At 42.9% G+C, this 13,139-nt stretch overlaps 1 protein-coding gene across 5 annotated transcripts in view; it reads right to left on the bottom strand.

Moving 5' to 3' along the window:
* Positions 1 to 13,139, bottom strand: part of LOC118361197 (lethal(3)malignant brain tumor-like protein 4) — a 125,313-nt gene that overhangs the window by 71,529 nt on the left and 40,645 nt on the right. For all 5 annotated transcript variants that reach the window (XM_052483802.1, XM_052483804.1, XM_052483805.1 and 2 more), the window contains exons 11-13: positions 11,418 to 11,503; positions 9,637 to 9,747; positions 3,550 to 3,664 (exon numbers count right to left, since the gene is read on the bottom strand). In XM_052483802.1, coding sequence (XP_052339762.1) covers positions 3,550 to 3,664; positions 9,637 to 9,747; positions 11,418 to 11,503 — 312 coding nt within the window. The remainder of the gene's footprint in view (positions 1 to 3,549; positions 3,665 to 9,636; positions 9,748 to 11,417; positions 11,504 to 13,139) is intronic.

The raw sequence follows: 13,139 nt of genomic DNA, 5'->3' as shown, positions 1-13,139 counted from the left end.
GGTCTTTCTTTGCAGCACTTGACCACATGGCTGGACAATAATCAAGATAAGACCAAACTAGACCCTGCAGGACTTGATTTTTGGAGTGAGGTGTCATAAAAACAGAACATCTCTTGATTAGACAGACCTCTCCCCAGCTTTACAACCACTGAATCTATAAGTTTTGATCATGACAGTTCACAATCTAAGGTAACGCCAAGTACTTTAGTCCCCTCAACTTGTTCAACAGCCACACCATTCATTACCAGATTCAGCTGAGTTCTAGAACTTAGGGAATGATTTGCACCAAATACAATGCCCTTAGGTTTAGAGATGTTCAGGACCAGTTTGATTACTGGCCACCCATTCCAAAACTGACTGCAACTCTTTGTTAAGGGTTTCAGTGACATCATTAGCTGTGGATGCTGACAGGTATATGGTTGAATCATCAGCATAAATGGATACACAGGCTTTGTTTAATGCCAATTGCCTGTCATTGGTCAAAATAGAAAAGAGGGCCTAGAGTGCTATCCTGCGGTACACCACACTTCACATTTTTGACATTAGAGAAGCTTCCATTAAAGAAAGAAAGATAGCTCTGAATCCACGATATGGCAGAAGTTGAAAAGCCATAACACATACGTTTTATCAACAACAGGTTATGGTCAATAATTTAAAAGGCTGCACTGAAATCTAATAGTACAGCTCCCACAATCTTCTTATTATCAATTTCCTTCAACCAATCATCAGTCATTTGTGTCAGTGCAGTACATGTTGAGCACCCTTCTCTATAAGCATGCTGAAAGTCTGTTGTCAATTTGTTTTGTTGGCAAATAATCAGAATTGGTTGGTAACATAGGTAAGATGTTTTATATTCATCATATGTTTGTAAGTTACTTCTCATCAGAATGTTATTTTTGTATAATACTGTGGCGGGGTTGCAGTATCTGTTCTATGTCAAGACTAAGTTGTTTGGGCCGGAGAGAGGGGAGAGGTCAAGCGTGTATCTCTTGGCTCCACAATGTCTGTGTGCCAGTCAGTGTGTCTCTGTGATCTTGTCAAGATAGGATGGATTTGATATATGCCTGTTGATATGGAGGATTGGTTTATGGTTCTGAGTTTGAGAAAGGAGACAAAGCTGAACGATGAATTATGCCGATGCTGTCTTATCCTGTGTGTCTTTGCTATAAAGGATCTCCGTTGAAATGTGGAAGGGACTCTCAGAGAATTCATTGATAGACACTGAATTGATCTGAGAGTCACAGGGTTGTGATAGAGCTCATATAATAAAAAATGGACTTTGTGATAACTAACTCTGACGTGTGTGTGTGGTTTGCTCTCATGATTTGGTAAATAGAGGAAATTTCCACGACAGTTTACAGAGAAATAGCATTGTATTTGGTAAAACACCATTATATCCAACAGTTTGCTTTGGCTTTAGAGTCAGCAACCATCTTCAGTAGCTTTCCATCTAAGTTGTCAATGCCAGGAGGTTTGTCATTATTGATCAATAACAATAATCATTCCACCTCTCCCACACCAACTTTACAAAATTCTAACTTAGTGCTTTTTCCCCCCCCATCATTCGTTTTTTTTATGCATGAATACGATGTCTCACTGTCCGTTGTTGGCATTTCCTGTCTAAGTTTGCCCATTTCGCCAATGAAGTAATCATTAAAATAATTTGCAACATCAAATGGTTTTGTGATGAATAAGCCCTCTGATTCAATGAAAAGATGGAGTTTAAAATTCTTTCTGCCAATAATTTCATTTAAAAGTAGTCCAAAGTTTTTTTTCCATAATTCGTTCTATCATTGATCTTGGCTTCATAATACATTTTCATTGTTTGATTTAGCCAATAGGCAAGTAGTAGGTTAACTTGTATCAGCAACTGCAGTCAGTGGTACATGTATCAGTGGTACATGTAACCCATGCGTGATGAGTAACTAAAACTGAGTTACAATGAATGGAAAAGGCCTTACTGGGGTAGACCAATACATATTTTGTGTGTCAGGGTAGACAAATAGCCCTTAAGGCTTTGCTTATGTGGTAGATTTCCAAAATGAAGATATTAAGACCTCTAGAGCGACATCCAAAATGTGTTTTGCCATAATACATCACCCACCAAACTTCTACCACAAACCAAAATAAGATCTATGGTATTCAAGTCAGGTTTATGGCCTGTATTGCTGTTGCCAAGATTAAACAACTTCTTTCTCCCCGACATACTCATGCACACACAGACACATTTCATTGGTCGTCCTAGACGTGTTAACCCAAAGGGGGAAGTGAAGTGATTTGTTACAGTCTCTGAAGGAGATGAGTCCTCCACTTCGAATAAGATTAGACCTGTGTTTCTTATTTCTAAACTTGTTTTCCGTTGCAGCCATTTTATATTCTACCCCTAAACACATTTGGTCAGCGGTAAAACGTCAAGAAAAACTAATCACGGCCAACATTGAAAGAGAAAAACAGATGGCATTCTTTGAAGATGCAAGACATTTTCATGGTCAAGACATTTCATGCACTGTGGCAACCTGTCAATCACAACGAAGGACTACTTGGAAATGGAAAAAAAAGTTGTTTTGTAGCTGTATATGAAGATTTAGAGCGCACTACAAATCCCTGTGCCATAGAAAATACTTTGCACCATTCTATCAGCTGTGCTCTAATGTCAGTGAGATTTACCTCTGAAAGGGACAGGGTCAATACATGGGCTATGGAATGGTCCTTGAGAAGAATGGAGTCTACTGGTTTGTGTGTAGGTGAGGGTGTTGGGAGGTGGAACGTTTGGTGAAGAGCGCACACACACACACACACACACACACACACACACACACACACACACACACACAGACACACACACACACAGACACAGAGACACACACACACAGAGACACACACACACACACACACACACACACACACACACACACACACACACACACACACACACACACACACACACACACACACACACACACACACACACACACACAGAAAACACACACACACACACAGAGAAACACACACACACACAGAGAAACACACACACACACAGAGAAACACACACACACACACACACACACACACAGAGAAACACACACAGAGAGAAACACACACACACACAGAGAGAAACACACACACACACACAGAGAGAAACACACACACACACACACACACACACACACACACACACACACACACACACACACACACACACACAGAGACACACACAGAGACACACACACACACAGAGACACACACACACACACAGAGACACACACACACACACACACACACACACACACAGAGACACACACACACACACACACAGAGACACACACACACACAGAGACACACACACACACACACACACACACACACACACACACACACACAGAGACACACACACACACACACACACACACACAGAGACACACACACACACAGAGACACACACACACACACACACAGAGACACACACACAGAGACACACACAAGCTCATACATGCACTGATGCACGCACACACACACGCATGCACACACACAAAGGGGTTGTGAACTCACAGAGGGGGGGCTCCAGGGGGTGACCTGTCCGGGCACACCAGCCCACAGGGTGAAGGTCCGGCAGGTCAGAGTCCACCCAGAAGTCAAACTTCTCGTGCCAGCCATCAAAATGGATCTGATTGATACAGAGAGAGACATACACCCACACACACACAGAGAGAGAGCGAGACACAGACACACAAAGACCGAGAGAAAGAGAGAAATTGATACACAGAGAGATAGAAACAACCACATTAGTATATCATTGTTCTTCATAAAGTGTGCTGTGATCATGGAGAGTCAAATGAAATTTGTATTGAATAAACTTGAAATATTTAAAGACCGAAGTAAACAAACATTTTAGAACACCAAGTTTAATGATCATAGAGCTGGTTCAAAATACAGTACCTGCTCCTAGTAGAGGACTCTTTGAAACTACAATGGAATGCATTGTGGATCTGATTATTTTTATTTATTTATTTAACCTTTATTTGAACAGGGAAGACATATTGTGACATAGGTCTCTTTTACAAATGTGCCCTGTATATATAAAATAATTTTTTCCCCAGCTTTATTTAACCAGGTAGGCAAGTTGAGAACAAGTTCTCATTTACAATTGCGACCTGGCCAAGATAATGCAAAGCAGTTCGAAACACAACAACAGAGTTACACATGGATTAAAACAAGCATACAGTCAATAATAGGGTAGAAAAATAAGTCTATATACAATGTGAGCAAATGAGGTGAGAAGGGAGGTAAAGGCAAAAAAAAAGGCCATGGTGGTGAAGTAAATACAATATAGCAAGTAAAACACTGGAATGGTAGATTTGCAGTGGAAGAATGTGCAAAGTAGAAATAAAAATAATGGGGTGCAAAGGAGCAAAATAAATGAATAAATACAGTAGAGGGAGAGGTAGTTGTTTGGGCTAAATTATAGATGGTCTATGTACAGGTGCAGTAATCTGTGAGCTGCTCTGACAGCTGGTGCTTAAAGCTAGTGAGGGAGTGTTTCCAGTTTCAGAGATTTTTGTAGTTCGTTCTAGTCATTGGCAGCAGAGAACTGGAAGGAGAGGCGGCCAAAGGAGGAATTGGTTTAGGGGGTGAGCAGAGAGATATACCTGCTGGAGCGAGTGCTACAGGTGGGTGCTGCTATGGTGACCAGCGAGCTGAGATAAGGGGGGACTTTACCTTGCAGGGTCTTGTAGATGATCTGGGGCCAGTGGGTTTGGCGACGAGTATGAAGCGAGGGCCAGCCAACGAGAGCGTACCGGTCGCAGTGGTGGGTAGTATAAGGGGCTTTGGTGACACAACGGATGGCACTGTGATAGACTGCATCCAATTTATTGAGTAGGGTATTGGAGGCTATTTTGTAAATGACATCGCCGAAGTCGAGGATCGGTAGGATGGTCAGTTTTCGAGGGTATGTTTGGCAGCATGAGTGAAGGATGCTTGGTTGCGAAATAGGAAGCCAATTCTAGATTTACCTTTGGATTGGAGATGTTGGATGTGAGTCTGGAAGGAGAGTTTACAGTCTAACCAGACACCTCGGTATTTGTAGTTGTCCACATATTCTAAGTCAGAACCGTCCAGTGTAGTGATGTTGGACGGGCGGGCAGGTAGTAATTGGTTGAACAGCATACATTTAGTTTTACTTGTACGGAAGGAGAGTTGTATGACATTGAAGCTCGTCTGGAGGGTTGTTAACACAGTGTCCAAAGAAGGGCCAGAAGTATACAGAATGGTGTTGTCTGTGTAGAGGTGGATCAGAGACTCACCAGCAGCAAGAGCGACATCATTGATGTATACAGAGAAGAGAGTCGATCCAAGAATTGAACCGTGTGGCACCCCCAGAGAGACGGCTAGAAGCTCGGACAACAGGCCCTCCGATTTGACACACTGAACTCTATCAGAGAAGTAGTTGGTGAACCAGGCGAGGCAATCATTTGAGAAACCAAGGCTATCGAGTCTGCCGATGGGCATGTGGTGATTGACAGATTCGAAAGCCTTGGCCAGGTCAATGAATACGGCGGCACAGTATTGTTTCTTATCGATGGAGGTTATGATATCGTTTAGGACCTTGAGCGTCGTTGAGGTGCATCCCTGACCAGCTCTGAAACCAGATTGCATCGCGGAGAAGGTATGGTGGGATTCGAAATGGTCGGTAATCTGTTTGTTAACTTGGCTTTCGAAAACCTTAGAAAGGCAGGGTAGGATAGATATAGGTCTGTAGCAGTTTGGGTCAAAAGTGTCCCCCCCTTTGAAGAGGGGGATGACCGCAGCTGCTTTCCAATTTTTGGGAATCTCAGACGACGTGAAAGACAGGTTGAACAGGCTAGTAATAGGAGTTGCAACAATTTTGACAGATAATTTTAGAAAGAGAGGATCCAGATTGTCTAGCCCGGCTGATTTGTAGGGGTCCAGATTTTGCAGCTCTTTCAGAACATCAGCTGATTGGATTTGGGAGAAGGAGAAATGGGGAAGGCTTGGGCGAGTTGCTGTGGAGGGTGCAGTGCTGTTGACCAGGGTAGGGGTAGCCAGGTGGTAAGCATGGCCAGCCGTAGAAAAATGCTTATTGAAATGATCAATTATAGTGGATTTATCGGTGGTGACAGTGTTTCTTATGCTCAGTGCAGTGAGCAGCTGGGAGGAGGTGTTCTTATTCTCCATGGACTTTACAGTGTCCCAGAACTTTTTTGAGTTCGTGTTGCAGGAAGCAAATTTCTGCTTGAAAAAGCTAGCCTTGGCTTTTCTAACTGCCTGTGTATTTTGCTTTCTAGCTTCCCTGAAAAGTTGCATATCACAGGGGCTGTTCAATGCTAATGCAGAACGCCATAGGATGTTTTTGTGTTGGTTAAGGGCAGTCAGATCTGGAGAGAACCAAGGGCTATATCTGTTCCTGGTTCTAAATTTCTTGAATGGGGCATGCTTATTTAAGATGGTGAGGAAGGCATTTTAAAAAATAACCAGGCATCCTCTACTGATGGGATGAGATCAATATCCTACCAGGATACCCCGGCCAGGTCGATTAGAAAGACCTGCTCGCTGAAGTGTTTCAGGGAGTGTTTGACGGTGATGAGTGGAGGTCGTTTGACCGCTGACCCATTACGGGTGCAGGCAATGAGGCAGTGATCGCTGAGATCTTGGTTGAAAACAGCGGAGGTATTTAGAGGGCAAGTTGGTTAGGATGATATTCATGAGGGTGTCCGTGTTTACGGCTTTGGGGTGGTACCTGGTAGGTTCATTGATAATTTGTGTGAGATTGAGGGCATCAAGCTTAGATTGTAGGATGGCTGGGGTGTTAAGCATGTTCCAGTTTAGGTCGCCTAGCAGCACGAGCTCTGAAGATAGATGGGGGGCAATCAGTTCACATATGGTGTCCAGAGCACAGCTGGGGGCAGAGGGTGGTCTATAGCAGGCGGCAACGGTGAGGGACTTGTTTTTAGAGAGATAGAGATATATATATATCTCCAACATAAACAAACATTATATGCAAACTATACTGAACAAAAATATTAAATGCAACAAGTAAAGTGTTGGTCCCATGTTTCATGAGATAAAATAAAAAATCCCAGAAATGTTACGCACAAAAACGTATTTCTCTCAAATTTTGGCCACAAATTTGTTTACATCCCTGCCATATCAAGAAGCTGATTAAACAGCATGATCATTACACAGGTGCACCTTGTGCTGCAGACAATAAAAGGCCCCTTTAAAATATGCAATTTGTCTCAAGTTGAGGGAGCGTGCAATTGGCATGCTGACTGAAGGAATGTCCACCGAAGCTGTTGCCAGAGAATTGAATGTTCTCTAACATAAGATACCTCCAACATAATTTTAGAGAATTACGTCCAGCCGGCCTCACAACCGCAGACCACATGTAAAAAATCCAGTCCAGGACCTCCACATCCAGGTTCTTCACCTGCAGGATCGTCTGAGACCAGCCACCCGGACAGCTGATGAAACTGAGGAGTATTCATGTCTGTATTCATGTCTGTATTCTGATTGGCTGGGCCTTGCTCCCCAGTTGGTGGGCAGGTCTCCCAAGTGGTTGGGCTTATTTACTCCCATGACCGCACCTTTGACTGATTTCCTTATACGATCATCATCCGGTTACATTTCTCCACAAGTCCCCAATCAATACTTTACATTGCCAGAACGGCACAAGAACAATCAGATGAAATGTATTTTGTTCCAGCAATACGGTGCATTAAAACTAAAAGTAGATCTACCTAGGTCGGTGGAGACCCTAGCAACCTGAAGAGTTAACCAATCCTGTGAATGGGTTAGGCAACCCAGGTGCCTATACTTCAAACAGCAAAGTTAGATAAGACCGAAGTTTATGAAGTAGGGCCTTGATTACACCTCCTTATTTCAAGATGCATGAATTATACATCATGCTGCTTAAAGCTAATCAATGAATCTTCCTCATTAGCGGGCAAGGGTTCTCATAGTGCTACTTTCAGTGCAATATGAAAGTTTCCACCAAAATCCTCATTTATACTAACACCACCACTTTGACTGATGCCTCTCAAAACTCGCTGTGTTTTTAGATTTGTTTCCAAATCTATTAAAACCATGATGACTTGTCAGCTGACAAGATGCAGCTCATAACCATGGTTCAGTGGTGCTGTAGTACTGACAAGCTGTAGCTCATAACCATGGTTCAGTGGTGCTGTAGTACTGACAAGCTGTAGCTCATAACCATGGTTCAGTGGTGCTATAGTACTGACAAGCTGTAGCTCATAACCATGGTTCAGTGGTGCTATAGTACTGACAAGCTGTAGCTCATAACCATGGTTCAGTGGCGCTGTAGTACTGACAAGCTGTAGCTCATAACCATGGTTCAGTGGTGCTATAGTACTGACAAGCTGTAGCTCATAACCATGGTTCAGTGGCGCTATAGTACTGACAAGCTGTAGCTCATAACCATGGTTCAGTGGCGCTGTAGTACTGACAAGCTGTAGCTCATAACCATGGTTCAGTGGTGCTATAGTACTGACAAGCTGTAGCTCATAACCATGGTTCAGTGGCGCTATAGTACTGACAAGCTGCAGCTCATAACCATGGTTCAGTGGTGCTATAGTACTGACAAGCTGTAGCTCATAACCATGGTTCAGTGGTGCTGTAGTACTGACAAGCTGTAGCTCATAACCATGGTTCAGTGGTGCTATAGTACTGACAAGCTGTAGCTCATAACCATGGTTCAGTGGTGCTATAGTACTGACAAGCTGTAGCTCATAACCATGGTTCAGTGGTTCTGTAGTACTGACAAGCTGTAGCTCATAACCATGGTTCAGTGGTTCTGTAGTACTGACAAGCTGTAGCTCATAACCATGGTTCAGTGGCTCTGTATTCCTGACAAGCTGTAGCTCATAACCATGGTTCAGTGGTGCTATAGTACTGACAAGCTGTAGCTCATAACCATGGTTCGGTGGTGCTATAGTACTGACAAGCTGTAGCTCATAACCATGGTTCAGTGGCGCTATAGTGTTCCACCAGGGAAGTTAGCAGGCTTGACCCCTGTGTGTGTCCCTAGAGTAGCTACACAAAGAAATCCTTGTATGTCTAATGTAGCACTAACCACGAATGGATGCCGAGAGGGTTCCGGTGAAGACAGATGTGACGCGATAGGACAAATATGGTGAGAAATAAGACACTGCTCTGTCAATCATCAACTGTATAAACACCCAATACACGCATCAGGCATGTGCGCAAACTCATTGGCATGCAGTACAAACACACACAGGGCATGCGCCCTGGCACACACACTACAAAGTCTCAGTACAAGGCTTGTTAGTGGTTTAACAAGAGCAGCACCACCAAGTGGCTTCTGCAAACTCTCCAGCCTGCACAGTCTTGAACAGATGTGGTGTAGGAGCTGCCAGCTCAGCTTCATCTGCCATGTCACTCAGCAGGCCTCCTCACCCTGACTAACACCCCCCCTTACCATCCTTTGCACAATCCCTTACTGCTTTGCACATGCCCTCTTCTCATCCCCTCACCTCATCTCACCCCCGCAATCATCCTTTAATTTGGTTCACTATCAATCCTTCCCCTCTCACTACATCGTCCTCTCTTACCCCACCTCTTCACCTTCCTCCCCCTCACCTTGACCCTGTAGTCTTCAGTGTCTGAGACGGTGGCCACACGGACCAGCATGGGGTTCCTCCTGTCCACCGTCTCCAGCTTCATGTTCACCGGGAAACTGTGAGGAGCTCTCTGATGGGGAAGAGAAATGAGAAAGTGAGGGTTGCGAGAGAGACATAACGCAGGGGTGGAGATGGAAGACAGGAAAGGGCTGTCAGTCACACTGTACTCAGTTCTCTGAGACAGGAAAGCAGAGCATGCCGAGTGGATAAAAGCAGAGGTGAGGACAGGCCCCGTCAGCCAGAAACTCAGCCAGAGGAGAGGATTTGAGGGTGTGAAACTGTGTGGAGCTGTGCCGATGTCATGCAGGGAAGAGGAAGTTGGCAGTGGAGATCTTAAGGACAGAGAGGAAGTCTGAGTTTGACACAGGGAGTTTCTGAAAGAGAATGACAGGGGCCGTATCCATAAATCGTCTCAGTCTAAAATTGGTCGTATGTACTGAGAATAGAGACATTTTACACCTACTCTTATATGTAAAAAATAAAAGCTATGCAAGAAAAGAAAGTAAACAGATATTTTAGGACACATCAAGAGCTGTCCTAACAACCAGTTAAGAGTTGCACAAGTGTCTTGATAATAGAAAAAGGCATTGAGTCAGTGGTTCATGCGCCACACGTGTCATGAATGTTTTGATATTACTATATGATCAGTCTATAAATAATCTACACCCACATGCAACAGCATCTATAAATAATCTACACCCACATGCAACAGCATCTATAAATAATATACACCCACATGCAACAGCATCTATAAATAATCTATTTCACATAATATGCCTAAATACTTGTAACCACATAGGCAAAAACAAATAGTAGTATTTTTAATTGTATTATTTAATTAACCTAAATCATGTTATTCGAAGTTATCCCTTTGGAGAGCAATATCATGTTGTTAAAAATATGCCTTAATTGGGCATGCCTATAAATTGGTAAATCGAAACCATCTAGGGCCCACGTTAACTTTGAATGTGTTCAATGAAAATGGATAGACGATTCAAATGTTTTATGCAACATTATCGGCAAGTGATTTGATGCCAACTGTGCCAAAGCAATTTAGAGTTGTTAAAACGGGAGCATCAGAATTTATTTTAAAAAATTAAAAATATATGCATGCCAACATGCCAAGAATTAAGAGTAGGCAAAGTGATCATGTCAGGTGAAAATTATATCAATCGTTTTAACATTGCAACATTTCATGTATAGTTACATAACCAACCACGATGAGGCGTCGCCAGCTGTGCATGCTTTGGACAACCACGAAACAATGTCAATGAGCGTCATCACCATATTTCCTTTGCGGTACCTCAAAAGGTTGTGATTACCAGCTGAGATAAACTTTTATGAGTTGATTTTTTGAGATGCTTTGTGGATACGGGCCCAAGTCTGGAAAAGTGACAAGCTGATGTCAAACTGAGGAAAACATGACTTGAGTCATTATTGTGAAAAGGAACCTAACCACAACCGTTATTAAACTGCCTTCAATTTCAAATTGTTTGTAGTAGGTTTTTTAGACAATAAAGGATATCATTATGAAACACTGAAGCCGTTAGATTGCAGCAGAGCCTTGGAACAACAATGGTGCCGCGTGACTCTCTCTCACACACACACACACACACACACACACACACACACACACACACACACACACACACACACACACACACACACACACACACACACACACAGCGCTGTCTGATACAAAGCTAGCCAGCTGTTCTGTGCCTAGCGCTTACTGCTTACCATACAGAAAGCCTGGCTTGGAACTGCCGTGGAACCATTGTCTTCTAAGTACTCCTCCCACAGGAAATGTTCTGGATTGGGGTGTCCTTGAACATAATCCAAAACACAATCCGATTAAAACACGGTGAATCGCGCACGCACACACAAACAACTTCAAACTGGGACCATAAACGCCATTACAAACTAATTAAAAAGACAAGTGAGCTTGAAAACTTCAAATGTGACACACACACACACACACACACAATCCCCGAGCTGACAAGGTACAAATATGCCGTTCTGCCCCTGAACAAGGCAGTTAAACCCACTGTTCCTAGGCCGTCATTGTACATAAAAATTTGTTCTTAACTGATTTGCCTAGTTAAATAAAAAGGTTTTAAAAAATAAATAAAAACATATCGCCTGGTTGCGGAAAATTATGTTAGCTAGCGGAGATTGAGTTGTGGGAGGCTGCCATTAGTGAGTGATTAGTTCTACTGGCCACTGCCTCAGTAGTTCTTGTTAAATCTGCCAAATACAGGAGAGGAAAACTAGATTCCATTCTAGTAAAACATCAAGAGAAAATGCATGGGTGCATCTCAATAGACTAAAAGTGGCCTCCTGCTAGCAATATGGCAGATGCATCTTGCTACAAGGAATTTATAACACATTAAGACAAAATATGTTCTGTGAATAGAAGCAGCTGGAAGTCTGGTAGTAAATCTGTTGATCACTTTCACAGATTCTCAGGGCAAGATATAACATAATATGAGTAAGTACACCTGTGTCTTCCTTGACTATAGGAATACGATCCAGAGCTGCAGTTGTTCATCTGATCTAAGAACAACACTTGAGGAATCATACTGTATATGTCAGCAATGCTGAGTCCATATTAAGTTAAAGGATTTGGTTTGAACACATTCCCTTCATATTGATGTTTGATGCAATCAAAAGAGAGTCACAGACAACATTGGTGAAAACTGAAGTTCACAGAAAAAAATGTAAGCATTCAGGGCAATACCAGAAGAAAAAAAATACATTTTGTCCCAGATGCCATCATGTTGGTATTCACAACTTCAGCCCTGGGGGGACTGCACCCGTCAAACGTTTGGACACACCTACTCATTCAAGGGTTTTTCTTTATTTTTACTATTTTCTACATTGTAGAATAATAGTGAAGACATCAAAACTATGAAATAACACATATGGAATCATGTGGTTTCCAAAAAAGGTATTAAACTAATCAGAATATATTTTTGATTCTTCAAAGTAGCCACCCTTTGCCTTGATGACAGCTTTGCACACTCTTGGCATTCTCTTAACCTGCTTCACTTGGAATGCTTTTCCAACCATCTTGAAGGAGTTCCCACATATGCTGAGCATTTGTTGGCTACTTTTCCTTAACTCTGCGGTCCAACTCATCCCAAACCATCTCAATTGGGTTGAGGTCGGGTGATTGTGGAGGCCAGGTCATCTGATGCAGTACTCCATCACTCTCTATTGGTCAAATAGCCCTTACACAGGCCAGAGGTGTGTTGGGTCATTATCCCGTTGAAAAACAAATGATAGTTCTACTCAGCGCAAACCAGATGGGATGGCATATCGCTGCAGAATGCTGTGGTAGGCATGCTGGTGAAGTGTGCCTTGAATTCCAAATAAATCAGACAGTGTCGCCAGAAAAGCAACCCCACACCATCACACCACCTCCTCCATGCTTTACGGTGGGAACCACACATGCAGAGA

The sequence above is a fragment of the Oncorhynchus keta genome, chromosome 28 (genome assembly GCF_023373465.1).
Source record: "Oncorhynchus keta strain PuntledgeMale-10-30-2019 chromosome 28, Oket_V2, whole genome shotgun sequence".
NCBI lineage: Eukaryota > Metazoa > Chordata > Actinopteri > Salmoniformes > Salmonidae > Oncorhynchus > Oncorhynchus keta.
The sequence above is the reverse complement of the archived record's forward strand: the minus strand, read 5'-3'. Positions and strand labels throughout refer to the sequence as shown.